The sequence below is a fragment of the Mastomys coucha genome, unplaced genomic scaffold (assembly GCF_008632895.1).
Source record: "Mastomys coucha isolate ucsf_1 unplaced genomic scaffold, UCSF_Mcou_1 pScaffold7, whole genome shotgun sequence".
NCBI lineage: Eukaryota > Metazoa > Chordata > Mammalia > Rodentia > Muridae > Mastomys > Mastomys coucha.
Genome location: NW_022196913.1, coordinates 7239041 through 7261510, shown reverse-complemented (window position 1 = coordinate 7261510; position 22470 = coordinate 7239041). Strand labels below are relative to the sequence as shown.

General features: G+C 44.6%; 1 protein-coding gene and 1 long non-coding RNA gene across 4 annotated transcripts in view; one reads left to right on the top strand and one right to left on the bottom strand.

Annotated features, from left to right (window-relative positions):
* Positions 1-251: 251 nt before the first annotated feature.
* Itih5 (inter-alpha-trypsin inhibitor heavy chain 5) overlaps positions 252-22470 on the bottom strand; it is a 104298-nt gene continuing 82079 nt past the window's right edge. For both annotated transcript variants that reach the window (XM_031358994.1, XM_031358995.1), the window contains 6 exons: positions 15114-15423; positions 11719-12278; positions 10178-10231; positions 7065-7181; positions 3183-3560; positions 252-1340 (listed from right to left, as the gene is read on the bottom strand). In XM_031358994.1, coding sequence (XP_031214854.1) covers positions 1009-1340; positions 3183-3560; positions 7065-7181; positions 10178-10231; positions 11719-12278; positions 15114-15423 — 1751 coding nt within the window. In that variant the 3' untranslated portion in view covers positions 252-1008. The remainder of the gene's footprint in view (positions 1341-3182; positions 3561-7064; positions 7182-10177; positions 10232-11718; positions 12279-15113; positions 15424-22470) is intronic.
* Positions 12182-15901, top strand: LOC116082158. 2 transcript variants are annotated; one of them, XR_004115193.1, is made up of 3 exons: positions 12182-12286; positions 14669-14895; positions 15027-15901. It is a non-coding gene; the product is annotated as an uncharacterized LOC116082158 (long non-coding RNA). The 2 variants fall into 2 exon arrangements; XR_004115194.1 differs by having other exon boundaries at positions 15024-15901.

Here is a 22470-nt window from a genome sequence, read left to right as displayed (position 1 = left end):
TGGATGGAATATTGATGGGTCCTGTCTTCTGCAGATAACTGCTGCTAGTCCATGGTGCAGCAGTCATGTGTGCAGGCATGTGTCCACTTCCCTCTGAGAATGTAGAAGTTGATTCTTCCCACCCGTAGGCTGAGCTGCTCACTCTAGGCTGCATCTGTCTGTCATGCACTGCTCTCGTCTGATTTATTATTTCCTGGGCATCCAAAGGCAAAACCGAAAAGCATTGGAAATACAGCAAAAGCTAAACTGCACTGAGTAGAAGGTTTATTTTTCAACTAGCTGGCTCTTCGGCACCAAGGCAAGCCAGTAAAAGACACCCGTGGGGAGTTTTCCTATTTATTAAAATCACTTGGTTTATTGGAATAAATTGGAAAACACCCACCAGCAAGGCCAAGTGATCTGCAAAGCCAATCAGGACAAGATAAGTATCTGGGATATTGACTGGGCAAGATTCCACAGCAGGAAACAAAATATCTTCTGCTAAGAAAAGATCTAGCTGTTTAGAGATCCAATGTACAAATTATTTGTGTGCTTAACTGGTGGCCTGGCCTCAATGTAAATGACGTCGGAAGGAGAGATTGGGAGCACCGTCTGGAGAAGGCAACTGAAAGACCTTCCTAAGCATAAACATAGGGCAAAAAAGCAGAGTGGCCAAACTCGGCCACCCTTACAGAGAAAACAAATGCCATGGCAACCCTGCTTCCTCAGAAAGCGGTACGTCAAGGTAGAATAAGATGGATAAGCCAGGTACTGGGCGATTTTACTTAATTACTCCTCTTGGTGCTAGCTTTTTTTTTTTTTATCTAGTATAGATGAGGAAGGCAGGACGGGGGAAGTAGAATATAGTATTTGCATTTCAGCTTCCTGCTCTGACTCATTGCTCTTGGAGACATTGGACCTCCACTCCGCCAGGGGGCGGGCTACACAGTACTGCGCATAGCAAGAGCCAAGGTAGCCACCTGTAACAAGAAGAGTTGCACCCAGAGTAGACCCAATGTCACTTCCCTTTTAGACACTCTCCTCATGAGGGCTGTCCGTTTCAGCTTTCCCGGACATGCCCAGGCCCAGCGCACTCTCTGTGTCAAAAGGATGAGATGCCAGGTAGTCCTTATAGACGCCGTCAATCAGCTTTGCGGCATTGTTTTTGTCAAACCAGCAGTCTACCTGTGCTTGCCCATTGTAAATCTTCCTTTGTTTCCAGACCACTGGAACTCTGCGCCCTTTCACCTTCAGGATAGCCTCAGGCATCCCTTCTGCCTGAGGAAAAGGCTGATTACTAAGATTCTTGCCGTATTCCTCAGGAACTCCTACGAGTTTGGCATCCTGGTTCAGGAACTGGCCTGAGAGGGGAGAAAACTGATATAAGTTGAATGCAGACAGCAGCTTCAACATAATGTTGGTGGTGTCAGGGGCAGGAGGGTTTTGTCGTGGACCACTGGTCCTAGGCTGGCCCCTCCCTGGAGGCATAAATTCATTCATTGCCCAGTCTGTGGGAGTCCAATCACCGGACTAAGTGAGGAGGCGAGAGAGGAGAATCTTCTTATTGTCTGCCTCTCCGGAAATTGCCCAGTTGCTAATGCTGAGACAACAGATGGAGTTCCTTAGCGTAATGTCCTGCTAAGTTGGGAAGGCAACACAGTAGCAGGTAAGTAGGGCCTAGGGTTACCTCGCCTCTGCTCCCCTTGGTAGGAGATCCTTCCTCATCCTACACACTCCTGTTGTGTAGGGCTAGGGCAGTGGAAGCCGTCAGCTCGGCTCACCCCTGACACTCCGCCTCTGATTACCCAGGTCAAGCAAGGGCATTGCTTAGGCCAAGGGGACATGGATCTAGATCTGTGGGATGGAGCTTATGCTTGGCATCCAGACACAAGGAAACACAGCAAGCTTAAGTGCCAGGAAATCCTGCCTTCTAAACGGAGCTCCGAAAGTGACTCAATCTTTATTTTTGGGCGAAGGGCCCACATGAGATTGCACGTTGGAGACGGCCAGCCAGCACCGTCTGCCTGCTTCTTACAATTCAGATGACTCCCTACGAAAGGCATCCACCTCTCATGCTCGGGGCTGGGCTGCCCTAGATCTGTTTCTTCTTGAAGAATGGCAAGAAACCAGCCCTTTGGATGACTGCCCCTCCTCTCTTTGACTTCTCAGAAGTCTAGTGAGAACTAGTGCATAAGATTTACTCCTGAAACAAGAATACAATTTTCAAGGCTGGGGAGATGCCTCAAAAACGAGTGAAAGCCTTTAAGGACAGTACTCAGGCTTGTTCTCTGACCCCTACATGCACATGTACCCCACACATACATGAACACATACACACATACAGAAAGGTAATCTAATTACTGATGATCCCCGAGGCTGAGCCGAGCTGACGGCTTCCGCTGCCTTATCCCTACTTACAACGAGTGTGTAGGATGAGGAAGGATCTCTTACCAAGGAGAGCAGAGGCCAGGTAACCCTAGGCCCTACTTATCTGCTACTATGTTGCCTTCCCAACTTAGCAGGACATTATGCTAAGGAACTCCGTTTGCTGTCTCAGCACTAGCAACTGGGCCTTTCCAGGAGAGGCAGACCACTCGGTGAGAGGAGAGTCTCATCTCTTTCCTCATGTAGTCCGGTTCATGGACTCATAGACTGGGCAATGTATGAATGAATGTCCCCAGGGAGGGTCCAGTTTAGGTCCAGTGACCCACAAAATACCACTCACATATGAAGTTGGGCTGTCTGCATGTGAAGATCCAGCATCCTTGTCAACTGTGGATTGAAAATGCACGGGGGAAACATGCACTGAGACTGAACATGTAGACTTCCTTCTTTTGTCCGTAAACAATGCAGTACAACAATCAATAACATAGCACTGACATTGCTTTGGGCCTGGTAAGTAGTTATCCAGAAGTAATTTAAAACAGGGGAGACTGGGAGTAGGTTTTATGTAAATTTTGCACATTTTATTACAATCTTTGAGCATCCTTAGATTCCTTGGATTCCTTAGAATCCTTAGATTCTAGCAGTTGTGAAAGATCCTGAAACTATGGCCCTAGGGGATGCTGACCGATAACTTAACATAGAACGGCCACACCCTCACTGTAAATTCCTGTCAAGCTCGTGATAGTGGCCCTGTGAACTTTCTCTTTAGGAAAGCCAGTTCTACCCTTTGATCCCAGGCCAAGCATGCAGCTACCTACCTAACAGCCCATGGCAATTGTTGGAAAGGCCTTCGCTGTTGGCGATGTAGAAGCCCAGGTGGTTTCTCTGGAAGGGTGCTGGCTTTTTGTAGAGGTGAATGAGGATGACAAAGGCAATGTTGCTCTGAATGGTGACGGTGACATTGGCGTTGGCAGACACTGACACCTCCAGTCCTCGGCTCCCTACCACCACGCTCTGGTTGCAGGGGAGGACCAGCCTGTCCCCACCGTCCAGGATGACCCTGTTCGGTGTGATCTCAAGGTAAGATCTCTCTGGCCGGTTGATGAGGATGGTGATGGTGCGGAAGTATGTTCGCTGTTTCTTGTGACCATTCGGAGGTGCAGGGGCCCCAGTAAGCTCTCCATTCACGGTCACACCTCAGAGTCCAAGAAAACAGTGGTTAGAAAAGCCATGTCTATTTTCTGAAGGCATCTGTTATGGTTTGGACATGAACTATCTCTCCAAAAGGCACGTGACTAAAAGGCTAATCTCTCAGGTGGTGGTTCTGTTATAAGAGGTTTTGGAAATGAGGAGGTAGGGGCCAGCTGGATGGAGCAGGTCACATGGAAGATGGACACTTGGGATCTCTTGTGGCAGCCATAGTCCATCTCTGATACTGATCTTTGCTTTCAGACCTGGGGACAAGGCACTGAGGTGCACATTTTACATACCAAAGCAGACCTGGCCTCCAGGTTCTCCCAGCATCCCTCAGTCCCTACTTGGTATATGCTGTCCCCAGCCCTGAACTTCCTAGCCCAGGGGCTGGGCTACCCTTCCCCCAGAGGCTCCTCCCTATCTAATCCAGACATTTTGGTTTCTTTCTCTCTTTGTTCTTCTCTCTGTGCACCCTTTCTCTCTCTCTCCCTCCCTCCCCTCTCCTTTCCCATGGTGACTTCCCTGGCTTTGGTTCCTGGGGGCAGTGAACTTGCCCACTGGAGAGCAGCTTCCCAAGAAACCCGCCTTTAATATAGTCTAGTCTGGTTTAAATTGGCTTGTTTCACCTGTATCAAAGAAATAACCTATCACCAATCATCCATGAGGTGATCCCTGTCTGTCAATCATCCATGAGGCGATCCCTATCTGTCAATCATCCATGAGGCGATCCCTATCTGTCAATCATCCATGAGGCGATCCCTATCTGTCAATCATCCATGAGGTGATCCCTATCTGTCAATCATCTATCTGCCCCATACTCGTGATTCTTTGCCTCGCCATGGGCCCAGAATTGATGGAGCCAAGGATCATGAAGTCTGAAACTGGAGGCCAAACTAAAATTTTCTTTCTCCCTTAAGTTTTTGATGTCACACATTTTATAACTTTTACAGAAAACCATAGATAGTGTCTAATGAATTTCCTTCCACCTTTCTTATCTTTGTATCTACCACCAAGCCTGTTGTTTGGACTCTACCTATGGGCCACTTAGTGGTTGCTGACTGAGCAAGTGAATGCATGAAGCCATGAATAAGCTTCCCTCCATGATCAGACATAGGAGTAAGGAATAGGTTTGGGTCAAGCTGCCATAGAAAGTGGTTAATACCTTCATGTACCTTCATTCCTGTGTCACTCAAGTGTCTGTTGTGTGGCACTGTGTCTACACAATAGGCATTGTGTCATTGTGTCTACAAGCTGGCAATAATCATAATTAAGGGATCCTTTGATATCACTGAGCAGGATCCAAATTTCAAATGACTTTTAATTCAGAAGGCCAATTACTTCTACCTAATATGTGTTTACTCTTGGATAAATCAGTTAAGATATTAATCTGAAGTTCCTTGTCTTATAAAGCTAGAAGTTTGAAACCTAAGGGAATTTGCGGACGTATCACAGAAAAAGACTTATTGAGTGCCATTGCATGCAACTCCTTCTCTGTTTACTTCATTATAAGCACAATTGCAACTTTCCAGACCTGGGGGCTAGATCCCAGAGTTCACTGGTGTGCCGTTGGACAATAAGCAGATGCCATTGTATGTGAAATATTTGGGGATGGATTTGGCGACATATGCTGTATGTTTTGCTTCCAGGAAGAGAGGTAACTTTCACTAATAAAAGGCTGCTACAATTCTTGTTTTCTTTGCTTTCAGAAAACCTTCAATAAATCTTGGAAATTTCTGAGATGTCCTAAGAGAAAAGTCTCTTTGATGCAACAAAGGTGTGAAGAGAGGAGAAATCCCAGCCTGAAAAGACACCCTGCTTTTGGGTCTCAAAGCTCTAACACCTGCAAGCTGATTTCATGCTTTGGACTCGTCAATAGAGAAACCACAGCAGAGCCTTACAGTGCCAGTTGTTCTTGCCATGACAAATGCCTGACAGAAATAAGAGAGGAAAGGTTTATTTTGGTTCATGACTTCAGAGTTATTTCAGTTTATTAGGTAAAGAAGACAGGGTGGAGGCAGCTCTCTCTGTGGTAGTGGGAATGTGTGACAGAGAGCCTTAATGGGGGGGACAGGGAAGCAGATAGCATTGCTGCATGGAGCCAGGTAAAATATATGTACCCCTCCCCAAGGAGCCAACCATAGTGACTCACTTCCTTCAAGTAAGCCCTTGTATCCTAAGAGTTCTATAGTTTCCCTGTGTCATCATCTGAAGACAAAGCACTTAAAACATGAACTGTGAAGGATGCTACACATTCAAACCTTTTCAGAATCTTAAGAAGGAGTGCCTCCAGGAAGGGATATGGGTAGGCCGCTGGCTCAATTCCATATGCTTCTCAAATTGCGAATTTATTTTTTTATTTGAGATTTAACTCTGAGGTTAGAAAGGACTGTGTGCTGGTGAGCCTTGTCAACTTGACACAACCTAGAATCACCTGAGAAAAGAGTCTCAAGGATGAATTGTCCACTTTGGGTTGGCCTGCGGCCATGACTGCAGGATTGTGTCTTAATTAAGCTGATGTGGGAAGGCCTAGCCTACTGTGGGCAGCACCATTCCCTAGGCAGTGGGGGTGTCCCAAACTGTATGAGAGTAGAGAAATTTCTTTCTGTTCTTGATGATGACTATGATATGACTAGCTTTTTCAAACTCCCACTTCTTTTACTTCCTCACAGTAATGGAGTGTGACCTGGAATTAATGGGATAAAACAAGCCCTTTCTCCCCCAGGTTGCTTTTGGTCAAGGCATTTTAGCACAGCAACCAAAATGAAGTGAGGGTAGCCTGCAAGCAAACCATCTGGTAAAGGAGACCAGAGACTAAACTTAATGTAAACAAATGCCACTGTGAGAGTTGTCTGTAACTTTTCTTGCCAAGACACTGCTTAGTACCTAGCAATATTAGAAGATACATGCTAAAGCTGGCCCTTACAGTGCTGGGCTATGTGGCTGTCTCCAAGCAATGTTACCTGCACTGTACTCAAAAAGCATTTTCTATGCCAATTTCTTTCACTCGGTCCCTCTTTATACCCAGGGGTAGTGTGTGGGGGTGGTGGTGGTAGGGCAAAGCCCTTTTCAAGTATATTTGTGAGCTGCATGTTTAATGTCTGAAATAGAGGTCTCCAAGGACTATAACCTCCCTACCACTACAGCTTCTGAGTGGGAAGACATAATGATAGTAAGATGTGATACACTTGTGCAGCACTGGAGTATTTCTACCCATGATTCAGTTGAATCGATTATGTAACAGCTTGTGAGACAAGCAGAATATTACTACATCCATTTCACAAGATGGACACTACAGATGCTATGGTACGCATCCAAGGTCATACTAGGATTATAAAGTAAAGGGCTTGAATATGTTTCCGAAAACTTTGTACAGTTCCTTTACCAATTATCGGTGCCTGCTGAACATCTAGAATGTCTCCCTTCTATAACTGGCCATTCATCTTCAGCACAGAGTATGAAATGTCCATTCTCTTTGCTTAGAGACCACAAGGGAAGGTAGAACTTACCAGAGTCCAGGTGATCAGAGACCAGCCGTAGGATGTCCCCGGGCTCTCCATCAATGTTAAAGCAGACAGTGAGTTTGCTTAAAGGGAAATCCACTACAAAATGAGGATCGCCATCCACTACGAGGAGCAAGGGAAAAAGGAAAGAAAAACTATTCATTGGGTAAAGATGACTTTATGCTATCAGATGGGGCATTTGTTTAATTATAATCACAAGGCTGCGAGAACAGTGTCCTCCGTCCTAAATAAGGAGCCGGTGCAGAAGAGTAAGGACTACCCAAGGTGACCCAGTCGGCACACAGCGAGGGCACACTGACTTCAGTTCTCCTGAATTCAGAGGTGACAATGTTTATGTCATAATCCAGACAACTAAGCTTTGAGAGGTAAGATGATATAAAAAGAGAAAGGAGATTTTCAATGAATTTCCAATGACTACAGAGTTTGACTTCCCATGGCGACACTCATACCAATTTCTTTGTTCCTAATCAAGGGGCAAAGACCCAGAGCTTGAGAGATGGCTCAGTGGCTAAGAGCACTGGCTCCTCCCGCCCCCACCACCACCTTCCCAGAGGACCCTACTTTAGTTTCTAGTACCTACATGGAGGCTCTCAACCGTCCATAACTCCTATTGCAGGGAGTCAGACACCCTCTTCTGGTCTCTTTGGGCACTGCATGTAAGTGTTACACAGATGGTACACACAGGCAAAACCCTCAAGCTCATAAAATAAGAATAAATAAATCTTTAAAAATAAGAATGAAAAACTTTCCTTGTCTATGGTAAGAATGACATGGGAAATACTCTCTCTTCAACATAGGCTGGTGCGTCCAGACCTCATCCCAAGAATGTAGCTATGAACCAGCTCAACACAAAACATAAACTTACTTAAATTATTATGGATTTTTTTGAATGAGCGTATGTATGTGTATGTGTGGGAGTTGTATTTTCACATGTGGCACAAGCATTTGTGCCTGTGCACGTGCCAAAGGAAGGCATGAGGTGTCCCTCTCTATCCCTCTGCCTTATTCACTAAATCTAGAGCTAGGCTGTCAGCCAGCAGTCCCCATGACACTGACTTACAGGCATGCATGTGGCATTGCTGCTGGGATTCGAACTCAGGTTCTCATGCTTGTGCAACAAGTGTTCTTACTAAACCATCTCCCTGACCTCATTATAGAAATTTTGGTTTCCTTTTTGCAACCTACTTGTAGGTTCTAGAATGTAAAATCTGTAGATTGCAATGTCATGCCACAAGGTCAAAGGTTGAACACTCTTCACTACACAGCCTCATAAGCATTTACTGTGTGAGCTGCCTGTAACCCTTTGCACTAATGATCAGTCAGTGACAGGTAAACCATAAAAGTCAGTAGAAGGCTGAGTATTGTCGTTAGTGACAATGGTGAAAATGTCCCTTTTGGATCACACAGATGAGACTATAAGCCTCAGCCCTATTCTTTGCCTCTTCTTCCCGTTTCTACCTCTGCTAAAGATAAGCAGTGTTGCGTCTTTCTCAGCAGACGCTCGGAGTGTCAACATCTACTGTCTTTCCTTACTCCACGGGAGACTCCATTTCCTCCTGATTTATACAGACAACTGGGACTAGCCTCTCTGCTCTGTGTGAATATGTAGATGGGGAGTGTGTGTGTGTGTGTGTGTGTGTGTGTGTGTGTGCTGGATCCATAAGTCTGGAGGAATTCATTCTTTTCAAGCTGCAGGGGAATCTGTGTCTTCCCTGTGACTCCAGTACTATCTCTCAGAAAAGACCCTGAGTGAACTCAGCAGCTCTCAGTGGGAAGAGCCTCAAATCCGTGTGAATGGCAACACACAGAAATACAAGGTAAGGACTGAAGAGATGGCTCAATCAGGAAAGGCAATTGCCTCCCAAGCAGAGGGACCCGAGTTCAATCCCTAAAAAGCATGTGTAAAGCAAGGTTTGGTAGCCTGCGCTTTTTAATCTCAGCGACGCTGAGTCAAGTGGATCTCTGTAAGCTTGATGTCAGCAACTCGCACCTACTTGGTGAAGTTTCAAACCAAGGGAGATTCTATCTCATATAAAATGTATCAGGTCCCTAAGAAATAAAGCTTGAGGTTATCCTCTGACAGCCACCTACATGGGCACCCACACACACACAAATGTGGTGAGAGGGGTGAGGGATACGACGTGACAAGGAGTCTGTCTTAATGAAAGAAGCAACACCCATCTTTGGCACTGGTGTGTATGGTGACTGCTTGCCTAACCATTGTCTGAAGTTTCTGCTGCATTGAAAACATAACTCCCCCCAGCCCAAATCTTCATACAAGGGAAGTCATTCACTTGTTCCAAGAATGTGTGGAGGAGCCCAGCAGTCATCACTACAGGCAGTGTCCAAGAGAAAGGTTTGCTCACATTCCACAGTTCACAAGCACGTAAGCAAGCACATTCCCTCCGTGGGACGCTCTGTGCTCCTTCCCTCTGTGGGACGCTCTGTGCTCCTATCCCCACAGCTAATCACTGGGATGTACCTGGCTTTGCAAACGTGCACGTCTGGCTCATCAGCAGAAACGAAAGAACAAAAACTTACAAGGGAAGATGCAGACGTTGGGAGAATAACACCCAGACCTTCTTCCATCAGGATTCTTAGTATATTACATTCTTAGAAGATGCTGCCAAAAGGAAATTTTACTACATCTTCAGTCTGTGCTTCCCGTCAAAGCCAAGGATTCAAAAACAAACAAAAGAAAGACAAAACCCAAACAAACAAAAAACCCAAACCAAACAAAAATCCTGCCTGTACAGCTAGGCATCTTTATCTTTGTAACAGTGTTTTAACTTTGCGAGAGCAGACGTTGGAAGCACACTTCAGCTCTATAAAAATCCAATGTCATTTAAACACAGTTACCGGCTGAGTGAGCCTCCACTCTCCTCTCCCTGCACTCCTGCCAGGCTGGGTCATCTCCTTGGTGTTTATTGTTTATACAATGGCTTGTGTGGTTTTTCCTCTCGTGCTCATGTTGCAGAACAACACAGAGGAATGAGAGCGTGTTCTGTGAGCTCCCGTTTGTTTGTTTGTTTTTTGTTTGTTTTACTGGCTTCAGAGAACTCACAGAATTTCTTACTCTAAATTATACATTTACTTACCTGATGTTTTAGAGATTTTAATTCTTGGGTCATATGATTTCTTGAGAGCAGGTCCTGAAAAGGACACAGAAAAGAAAAGTCGAAAGATGCATTTACAGATGTGTGGAGAGCCACAAAAAGCGGCAGGTGGGGTCAAGAAATGCACAGCAGCCTTCAGGTAGATTTATAAGAACCATGAGAATTAAAACGCCAAAGATCACAACTGCCAGGCAAGCCCGGGCTATAGAGTGCGACTCTGTATCAAATAATAAACCAAAACCAAAAGCAAGAACTAAAAAGATCCTCAAAAAAAAAAAAAAGAGAGAGAGAGAGAGAGAGAAAAGAAAAAAAAAAGATTCAGGGCCAGTGACTTGAGTCAGCAGGTAAAGTCACTCGCCTCACCACCAAGCCGCACAACCTGAGTTCAAAACCTGAGACCCACATGGTGGAGGGGACAAACAACCCCCTCATACTGTCCTCTGACTTCTTGTATTCTACACACCGCCCTTTCCCGCCTTTACCCCTCCCCACAGGAACACACTCACACAATAAATAAATTCAGTGTAATAACATTTTATATAAGTAGGCCAGGATGAAGTCACACTAACTTTGCCAGCAGATGCTTGTCTATCTGAGATGGGAAACAGCTTGTGTTGAAAGCCCTAAAATCCTCAATACATTTCCAGGACTACACACCCCATGGGAGAGGCATCTAGTATTAATAGAACACTCATTCTATGCCAAAGGACACTGGCTTCATACTCACTGCTGCTCTGGTTCTTCCTGGAACTTCCTATTATCCTCACTTACAGGCAGGCGACTGTACTCTCGGGGAGGTCCCTAAGTCTGTCCTGGACTTCATAGTTCCTTGGGAGGATCTGTGGATCCAAACTTCATGTTCTCTCTGCCGTTCTATGTGCTTGTCAGAGTTTAATGTGAGATATAAACTAGCCAGCGTTGTGTGATACTAGGAGAGCCTGGTTAACTTCAGGTTCCTTTCTAGGAGATGGAAATTTGACAAGAACAATAGAGATGTTACCCATTAAAAACCAGGTCATTTCCCACAAGGTGGTGGTACTGATGATGTGGGCCTTGGATTTAGTTTTTTTTTTTTTTTCCCTGTCACTAAGAACTCTGTCAACTCTCAACAACGTAAGTGGTGTGTAAACCACGGATTTTCAAGAGTGTCCATGTTGGCTTTTTAAAAATGTATACATACTATTTGTTTCTGTTTTGTTGAGACAGGATCTTACTATATAGCCCAGGCTGGGCCACAACTCACTGTCTTTCTGCCTCAGCCTGATGAGCTGACTTCAGTGGGCAACATTTCTCAGCCTCTTGCCATTGTTTTCCACGCTCTTGGGAGCTACAGTTTAGAACAAGTGTAGCTGTTTGAGGTAGCATCTGGTGACCGTGCCTTTCATGTAGGGCCATTGTTTATAACACTTACAATATGATAAAAAAAAAAAAAATAAGCCAGACTTCTGTTGAGATTCGCTTGGCCTTACAAGGAATTAGCTCTTACACGCAGGCCACCCTCCCTTCCCCAGTGGCTGTGCTACCTGGCTGCATGCCAGCCTCTCGCAGGTTCTGCACCACTGTCGCAGGTCCTGTGGCTGCAGACATGCCATGGGCATCCTCCAGCTGGTTTATGTGGAGGCCTGGTTTCTTCAGCTTCATGGAGGTGAAGGGGGTGAGGAAATGGTAGTTCAAGGCTAAGTCCTGGACCTTCTGCCTCAGCTGCTCTTTCTCTTGCTCACTGTTGCTCTGCCTCCAGGAGCTCAGCAGCTCCTTCACAGTGAGGTAGCTCCAAAGACGCTCGAGGTGGTTGATGTCCTTCGCACCATCACGGGCGGAGCCAGGCATGACTGAGACATCATTCCCCATCTTCCGGGACTCCACAGGGATGTCTCTTTTCAGGATGACAAATTTCTTACTGTTGCTGGCAGTGACCTCCACGTGCAGTTGATCGAACTTCTTGTCTACGATCTTCCCTGCAATCACGATCTCAGAGCCGTTGAAGTAGTTGGGGAACACGGTTTGGGTGGCATGCTCTACTACATCGGGAGGGTAATCTATGCGGATGTCAGAGAGAAGCGGGGTCCGGATCTCATCGTAGAACCTGCAAAGGTAGGACAGAGAGAATCGAGGCCTGGCTGGGCTACAGGTGGTCAGTCCTGAAGGAATTCAGACTCTCAGAGGGTATGGGTCTGACTGTGCATGCGACCGCATCCCACACTGCATTTTCAGGTATTTTAACAGCAGATGGCACAGTAGTAACTTAAGTCCCTCTAACAAGTGGACACTCACTATTTCACAGAGCTTTCGGGTCTGCAGAGGAAGGAAGAAGGCATCCTCCTTAGAATCGATCAAAATCTTTCACTGCCTAAGCAACCCTTACTGTCTTGAAATAGTCTTCATGTGATACAATTCCAAAATTCCTCAAAACACCTGATAAATTTCCTGTAGACCTACCTAAGTTTCTCAAAGTTCTACTTACAATTGCTTTTTAAAATCAACTATCCGTTATGAAGGTACTTGGAGCAGCACATTAAACTTGGGAAAGCCCATCTGGACTTTAGATAGAGCTTTTGTGTGATGTAGCCTTTGCTTCCATTAGCATTTCCTGTGGGCCCGTCACATGGCTGCTTCTTGCCATGATAGTATTAACAAGCAGTGATGGTATTAACATTTCCATTCCAAGGATCTAGAAAGTGAGGACCATGGGGGTCTGTCTCCACTTCCTTGCTTTAGGACATGTGGCTCCATTTCTTCAAATATCATCCATGGCCCTGAGATGTTAACAGTATCTCTTTCAGAGTCATTAGCTGTCTCCCTGTGTCTATTCGCTCCTTTTAAATGATAGTTTTCTAACTGGGCATTTGCCCATCTGCCTACAAAAGAAAATTCCCAGCTTCTGTTATGAATGGCTATGCCATGAGATCATGGCATTTCAGCTGTGCAGTATAACTAGGAACCATATGTATGTCTTCCAAGACATGTGCTTGGAGTAAGACAGCCTATGTTCACTTCTGTTTCTTTTCTTCCTGTTGGGTCTAGAAATCAGAAATGACAGTGACTCAATTTCAACACTGCAGATAAGAATAATGCCTAAGGAAGTGGGACACAGAGCCCCACATGGTCCCTAAATGACTATACAGGAGCAGAGACTAACCTTTATCAACCATTAAGGAGATTTAAATAAACCACTTAGTAAGCCATTACAGCTAGATATGTCTGTGGGGCACCTCAGCTTCCATGCTCATCTGCCATCTTCTAGATATTTGTGAAGATCATAGGAGATGATGAATATAGAAAATACGTGGCTTGTTTTAAGTTCTCTAGAAATGCAAGGTATGGAGGGCATTTCTAGTACGATGGCGGTTTAGATAATGGATTTCAATGCAATTGCTTTTCCTTGCCACCTCCTGATTAAACTCTGGTTCTGTTACATGGTACAGTAGGTTTTCTCTCTTTGAATCTGCTCTTGGATAATTTTCTATAAGGTAGGAAGCAGAGCTATGTACTCACAATCCTCGGAGAAAAATGTCAGCCATTCCCGTAGCACCCACCTGTTTTGTTTGTGTATCTTAGAGATGGGCTTATCATTCATAAATACCTTTGATTGTGGCAACTGAAATCTAGATCAAGCAGACTATTCCTTTGAAATGGATCCCATATTTGCACAATGCAGACTGAGGTACATTGTGCTGAGCCTGGGGACAGTACTTCAACAAACAGCAAAATCATACACCATGATCTGCAGCATAGTATCTGACACAACCTGATTCTGCTTTAGAAGACACGAGTTCTAGATTCTTCCACCACTTCAAAAAATGTTTTAGGTTTTCATCAGTTTTTTTTAAAGATTTATTTATTTATTTATTTATTTATTTTTCAACACAGGATTTCTCTGTGTAGCCCTGGCTGTCCTGGAACTCACTCTGTAGACCAGGCTGGCCTTGAACTCAGAAATCCACCTGCCTCTACCTACCAAGTGCTGGGATTAAAGGCATGTGCCACCACTGCCTGGCCAATTTATTTATTTTTATTTTATGTGTATGAGTATACTGTAGCTGTACAGATGACCATGAGCCATCATGTGGCTGCTGGGAATTAAACTCAGGACCTCTGCTCACTCCGGCCCGCTCACTCCAGCCCTGCTCGCTCTGGCGAAATACACTGTAGCTGTCTTCAAACGCACCAGAAGAGGGCGTCAGATCTCATTACAGATGGTTGTGAGCCACCATGTGGTTGCTAGGATCCAAACTCAGGACCTTTGGAAGAGTAGTCAGTGCTCTTACCTGCTGAGCCATCTTGCCAGGCCCCAGTTTTCATCAGTTTTAATTGGTCATTTCACTTCAAATTGCAATATGATCATTTTGCCAGTTATTCAAAATATCAAGATGTTGACTGTAACCCTACTTGACCACTAATATGCAATACTCGTTGTGTCGAATCTCTACAAGTCTGCCCATTAAACTGTCATCCGTTATGATCCCCATTTTGCAGAAGAGAAAACTGAGGCACAGACAGCCTTCAAGGTCTACCTAAAGTCACATATTAAACTCAAATCTGACTACTTTAAAAGAAAATGTCATGAGCCAAGCATGGTGGTACACACAAGAATCACCAAATACTGTGGAGTCAGAGGCAGCAGTATAACAAATTCAAGGCCATTTGGGGAATTTAGCAAGATCCACATCTCAAACTAAAATAACAGAGGGGCTAGCTCACTGGTGAGTGAATATTTGTTTCTTATACATCAGTTCCAGTGCTACAAAAGAAATAATTTAAAACAATTTTTAATCTAAGAATATACCCCATTGTAGCATTCCTTAATGTAATGACCTGTCTTCATTTCCAGCAGATGAGAGAAAAGGAAAAGGTACCCTTAGCTCTGGGTTCTTATTACATCTACCCTCAACCCCTGGTTATGAGAAGACCGACAACATACCCGATGAGCTGCGCTCCTGCCTTCTCCTCCTCCTGAACGCGCCTTGTGAGACCGCAGTTCTCCAGGGAAAGTTTCTCTAACAGTTTGAAGTCCACATCATTGCCGATGCCAATGGTGAAGATGCAGATCTGACCTCCGGTGGCTTCCTTGGTATTGCTGAGAATCTTGAGGGTGTTGGTCTCCCCAAAGGTGGGTTTCCCATCGGTGAGGAAGATGATGAGGGACACGCTTCGATCTTCGATGTCATTCTGGGCCACGTAGTTGTTGAGCAGTTTGATGGCAGTCTGAAGGGCCCCATTGATGTCTGTGCCTGTAGGACATCAACACAGGACAACTCATAGCTCCTACCTCTGAATGCACAGTCACGGCTGTAGCTAGCCTTCAGCTGTTCAGAGTCTGGGTGGTGACTTTTTGGTTTACCTAGAAATCTGACAAGTGTTTGCTAACTATATGTAAGTGATCTGTATTTGTCCTACCATAAAAACCTTCGGTGACCAGGGAGTTATACACACACACACACACACACACACACACACACACAAACACTGAGTGTGGCAAACCCTTGCAATCCTAATGCAGGGGAGGCAAACATAGGCAGAAGCCTGGAGCTTTTTGGCCAGCCAACCTAGCCTATTTGGTGAGTTTCAGGTCAGAGTAAGACTCTAAAATAACAACAACAACAACAACAACAACAACATGTCCATCACTGAGGAATGACACCTGAGGCTGTCCCCTGATCTTCACATGCATGCTCATTCACACACACACACACACACACACACACACACACCACCCTTGCCACACTCCCCTGCAAAGGTTTTTGTCATCAGCATCTCTGATTAAAGTGGCCAGACAGTGATTCGAGCAGATGCTTGAGCAAGCAGGGGGAAGAGCTTGCTGTAGTAGTGTTTCGGAATTGCCTAAAAATTCCATTCAACTTTTCAGCCACAACCCACCCGCCATCAGGAGGATGGTGTTCTTACCATAGTGTCGGACATCTATTTCTTTTGATGATTCCTTCTAGAGGCTTGAGATAAAATGTGTACACCAACCCCCCTCATTTTAACTCATTGGGTTTGTTTTTTTTTTGTAATTGGCATGAGATAAAATAAATATGTCAAAATGTTTTCACATTCTAAATACTGTTTTTAGTAAAATATAGGAGTTGTTCTGGAATTGAAAAATGTATCATGTTTAAAAGAACCAAATTGTTTCCCTCATTGCTTTCTGTCCTCAAAATAAACAGGCTAGAAGTTGGACATAGTGATGCATATGTATATTCCCAGCATTCAGGAAGCTGAGGCAGGAGGATTACTGAGAGTTTGAGGTCACCCTTGACAGCAAGACTATCTCAAAAGAGAAAAACAATAAACAAAAGAAGAAAAGTAGATAATCTGTGCTCGTGACAGATACACCCGTACATGTCGCTAAAGTGTAGAGTACAGACAGGTACAAAAGATGAAGCTGAAACAGAACCTAGTGCCTCTTTGAACCATTGATCTGCCTTCTTTTATCATGTGTAATTCCATCTCAGCTCTGTGTGTGTGGGCATGAACGTGTAACAAGCATCTGCATTGTTTTTAATCAGCATTAATGGTGCCAGGGCATATGTGGCTTTGGCTTTCATGCTTACACACATATACACCCAAGGCATATCTGGGCTCAGAATGAAGACTATGCTGAGGCAGGGTGTCTCCTGCATGCTCACTAACACTGGCTTCCCTCCACAAGCAGAGTCCCAAGCCACTGTCCAACCATTCCACCGTGAGCTTACAGGATGCTCCAGTACCAGAAAGAAAACTAATTGGATAAAAATAAACAGCACATGTGATCTTAAGGAGAACAGAGCCTGTATCTGCTCTGGCCCTACAATACACTTGGAATCGCTTAACTCTCTAACTCCAACAGCCAGGCTACCGTTCATCCTCTCATTTTATGGACAAGGAAAGAGGTAAATGGCTAGCAAAGGATGGAGCTAGATTCAAATCCAGAAAAGCAAACTCCAGAAACTATGCTCCAACCTTGAAAGAACATTTCATAGAGAATGTGGAACTTTCTGATGTTCTCCAGGGGAGGGCCAGGCAATGAAGGGTCAAGGAAAAAAAAGGAGTGAGGGATAGCTTTGGGGGTAAGAGCTCTTACTGCTCTTGAAGAGGACCCAGTTCAGCATCTAGCACCCATATCAGGCACCTCACAACAATTCCAGGGAAGAGTGCCCTCCTCTGGCCTACATGGGCACAGGCACACAGGTGGTACACACAAATATGAAAGGAGGGAGGGAGGGGAAAGGGGAGAGGGGGAAAAGGAGAGAGAGAGCTGTGCCACAGCACTCCATACCTAAATACCAGAAGAGAGAGAGCTGGTCTCCCAGGAGTGCAGACATACCTGTGAGCACAGATAAGACCACCACTTCTGCTCTGAGGGACCTGCCTGGAGCCCTCAGGACAAAGGAACCAAGGAGCAGCCTGGGACAGAATACCTCTGGTTTCCATCTGCACAGGAAGCTGATCCTATGCCACAGCACTCCATACCCAAATACCGCTGGGAGAGAGCTGGTCTCCCAGGAGTGTCTACACAACTGTGAGCACATATAAGACTACCACTTCTGCTCAAATTTCTGGCCTAAAAGGGACCCACCCAGAGCCATCAGAAAACAGGAACCAAGGAATATCTGGGAACAGGAACCTTCTGGTTTCCACCTGCACCCCAGAGCTGACCCTGTGCCAAGCTTTCCATACCCAAATTCCTCCTGGAGAGAACTAGTCTCCCAGGAGTACTGACACACAGGCTTGCAGGAGGGACAAGCCACAGCCAGAGACAGCAAGACCAGCTACCAGAGATAACCAAATGGGGAGAGGCAAGGGCAAGAACATAAGCAACAGAAATCAAGGCTACTTGGCTTCATCAGAATGCAGTTCTCCCACCACAGTGAGCCCTGAATACCCTAACACACCAGAAAAGCAAGACTCTCATTTAAAATTACATCTCATGATGATGATAGAGGACTTTAAGTAGGACATAAATAACTCCCTTAAAGAAATACAAGAGAACACTGGTAAACAGATAGAAGCCGTTAAAGAGGAAACACGAAGATCTCTTAAAGAATTACAGGAAAACACAACCAAACAGGTGAAGGAATTGAATAAAACCATCCAGAATCTAAAAATGGAAATAAAAACAATAAAGAAATCACAAAGGGAGACAACCCTGGATATAGAAAACCTAGGAAAGAGAACAGGAGGAATAGAATAGAATAGAATAGAATAGAATAGAATAGAATAGAATAAATAGAAGTCACCAACAGAATGCAAGAGATAGAAGAGAGAATTTCAGGTACAGAAGATACTATAGAAAACATTGACACAACAGTCAAAGAAAATGCAAAATGCCAAAAGCTCCTAACCCAAAACATCCAGGAACTCCAGGACACAATGAGAAGACGAAACCTAAGGATAATAGGTATAGAAAAGAGTGATGACTCCCAACTTAAAGGACCAGTAAATATCTTCAACAAAATTATAGAAGAAAACTTCCCTAACCTAAAGAAAGTGATGTCCATGAACATACAAGAGGCCTATAGAACTCTAAGTAGATTGGACTAGAAAAGAAATTTCTCCTGCCACATAATACTCAAAACACAAAAAACACAAAACAAAAAAAGAATATTAAAAGCAGTAATGGAAAAAGGTCAAGTAACATATAAAGACAGACCTATCAGAATTACACCAGACTTCTCACCAGAGACTACGAAAACTAGAAGATCCTGGGCAGATGTTATACATACCCTAAGAGAACAAACATGTCAGCCCAGGCTACTATACCTAGCAAAACTCTCAATTATCATAGATGGAAAAAAACAAGATATTCCATGACAAAAATGAATTTACATAATATCTTTCCACAAATCCAGCCCTACAAAGGATAATAGATGGAAAATACCAACACAAGGAGGGGAACTACACTCTAGAAAAAGCAAGAAAGTAATCTTTCAAAAACCCAAAAGAAGGTAGCCACACAAACATAAAAATAACATCAAAAATAGCAGAAATCAACAATCACTATTCCTTAATATCTCTTAATATCAATGGACTCAATTCCTCAATAAAAAGACAGAGAATAACAGTCTGGATACATGAACAGGACCCAGCATTTTGCTGCATACAGGAAACACACCTCAGTGTCAAAGACAGACACTACTTTGGAGTAAAGGACTGGAAAATAATTTTCCAAGCAAATGGTCCTAAGACACAAGCTGGAGTAGCCATTCTAATATTGAATAAAATCAACTTTCAACCAAATGTTATCAAAAAGGATAAGGAAGGATACTTCACATTCATCAAAGGAAAAATCTACCAAGAACAACTCTCAATTCTGAACATCTATGCTCCAAATGCAAGAGCACCCACATCCATATAAGAAACTTTACTAAAGCTTAAAGTACACATTGCATCTCACACAATAATAGTGGGAGACTTCAACACCCCACTCTTATCAATGGACAGATCATGAAAACACAAACTAAACAGAAATACATTGAAACTAACAGAAGTTATGGACCAAATGACACATTGAAACTAACAGAAGTTACAGACCAAATGTATTTAACAAATATCTATAGAACATTTCATCCTAAAACAAAAGAATAAACCTTCTCAGCACCTCATGGTACCTTCTCCAGAAATGAGCATATAATCAATCAATCACAAAATAGGCCTCAACAGATACAAGGAGATTAAAATAATCACCATGGACTGTGGACTCCCTCCCCAAAGCCCGGACAGTAAAACAGCAACCACTTGGGCCCCAGGGCTGCAGCTGCCAACCTGTTGAGCGAAACCTGGTTCCAGTTACATTCAGAAGCTCCACCCCCACAGAGTAACAAGGAAGTCACTGATTGGACTGTTACACTGACGTATTTTGGGGGAAGGGTTTATGCCCCAGGTATTTTACCTGTTGGGGGAACAAAGGGGATTCATTAAATTCAAGATGATTGAGTGACCAGAGCTCGTGTTGTCTAATTTTTATTTTCCCACGTGAGTAAGGTACAGTATGGCTAGCCTATCTCTTCTTATCTCTTTCAATCTCTTCCTATCTATTTCTTACTCCTATTACCAGAAGAACCCTTTCTTTTATTAACGTTGGCGCAGGCGGCCAACAGATGGCTTCTAACGTTGGGCTAGTTTGGAGTATATTTAAACTGAACTCTCTTATAAGATAGGGACATACCCACTTATCATAGATGGTAAGTGGCTAGGGGTTACGGCGAATTCTCGCAGGGATAGACAGCTATGTGCTGGGTTTTGGCTGGCCAGGGTGCCAAGGTATGGCGGGGTCCGCCGGTTTATCTGAGCCCAAGCGTAGCTACGGGGAAACCTTGGGGACAGAAACGAGCTGTGCATAGGCTCAGGAAGAACTATTATGTCTTGTTTATGTGTTTCAATGTGTGTGTATGTCGGATGAATGCGGATTGTCTCGTCTTGTGTTTTTGTTTTGCCCCTCTGCACATGTGGCCGAGATGGCCGCTGAGGCTGGCTCACACAGGCCGTTTACTGCACGTGTAGTGGGAGGAGGGGCTAGAGACTCTGTGCAAGAGTGCGCTCCCCTCCCCCTCTCTGCTGCCCTTGCTATGCAGTCACACGGGGTGTTCGGAATGTGGCAGAGGTCTCGGATACAGGGGCTGGCCTTGGGTGGGGTGAGGGCTGTGTGCTCAGCAGCTCTGCCCCGCTGCTCGGTGGTCCCGCCAAGGGCCACTGGCCTGCGCATGCCTGTAACAGAGTGAGCAGGCAGCCACGCTGGGCCTTGGCTGGGGGAGCAGAGCTCAGCAGACACTGCTGGCAGCTCACCCCGCAGGGGTTGCTTCTTGGCGGACTGACAGTGACTCGCGGGGGAGGTTTACGAGTTTGTGCACTTGACACTCTCTGCCCTTGGTCTGGGGACTTTCCCCTAAGCACAAAGATTAGGAACACGTCCTCCTCCGTGTGTAGCTTGGGAGACAGGCCTTCAGAGCAAGATCGTTTTCTAGTCTGGCTGAGTCCGCACGTGCTACAGACTCTGCACTAGAGTGCACTTCCCTCCTCCTCTCGAGCGAGGCCGGAGCGGGTGGAGGAAGCTCTTTGGCGGGGCCGCACGCTGAGTGCTTGTCACTCTTTGGCCCCTGGGAGGGTCTGAGACTGGGGCCTCCCTCGGCCCTAGCCAGGCCCTCCCCAGAGGGGAGATGAGTTCCCAGAGAGCATGGCTCTACTCAAAACTACACTTCCCAAGAGACTTAGCAGCCATGGCAGTGCGCATGCTCACAGATTCCATGTTTGCCTGTGCACGCCATCTAGTTGTTGTATAATAAACTACAAGCTGGCGATTCTCAGCCGATCTAGTCAGGTCTAGTGGATACACAGGGTTTCAATTACGTGACTACTTTTCCAGAGCTTAAATTATTAGGGCCAGATTTCTTTGACATAAAAATTTTAGTATTCGATTCAAAATTATAAAACGAAAGCTTAATTTCTAAATTCTTTTATTCTCATTTCAATAGACCTCATTTGGCTTCTAGCTAGTTTTAAAGATATATATTCTTTTATTTATTGTTAAACAAGTTTTTAGACTTGGTTTTCTTTGTTACATCTATTTTTAAAGACTAGATTTGAGCTGGTACTATAACACGTGTCCTCATTTTATTTGGGCATTTGTAAACAAAATAACTTGTTTTTTCCTTCACTGAGAGCCCAACTAGTTATTATCAGTGACTTGACTCTAGCCCAAGAATGGGTTGGCATCACTCTGGCATGTTGCCATCTGCTTTAAAACAGGGTCTCTCTGTGTAAACCAGGCTGTCCTGTGGCTCGTGAATCTGCCTGCCTCTACCTCCATTATGACTAGGTAAGTATCCCACCTGACTCCAGCTAGAATTCAGATATAAGCCATACATCTGTGGTAACTAAGTTTTTTTTTCTTAGATGTATTTCAAATTATGTATGGGCTTGACTTCAGATTTGTTAACTACAGTTCAGAGACACACTAATAGAGTCAGGGTTATTCATACTGAGTCCTGCTTGAGTATAAGAGTTTTTTCTTTAGAAACAGTACTTTTACAGCACCAAGGTTACTAATTATGTTTTAGTTTAAAGTCAGTTAGAAAAGGAAACAGAGATAAAGGACAAAATCGCCCTTAGAATCTGACCTCACTTCAGGAGGTGTAAGCTTTAGGTGTTATTCAGGTGGTATGCTCAGTGATAGTTCACATTTGAGTTAATACATAAACACACAGATGCTTCAGTGAAGCCTTAGCGACATTCCTTTTGTTTTTACAACCAGGGCTAGGGAAGTCTTCCTGGTTATGCCTCTCCCTTACCTCAGGGAAATG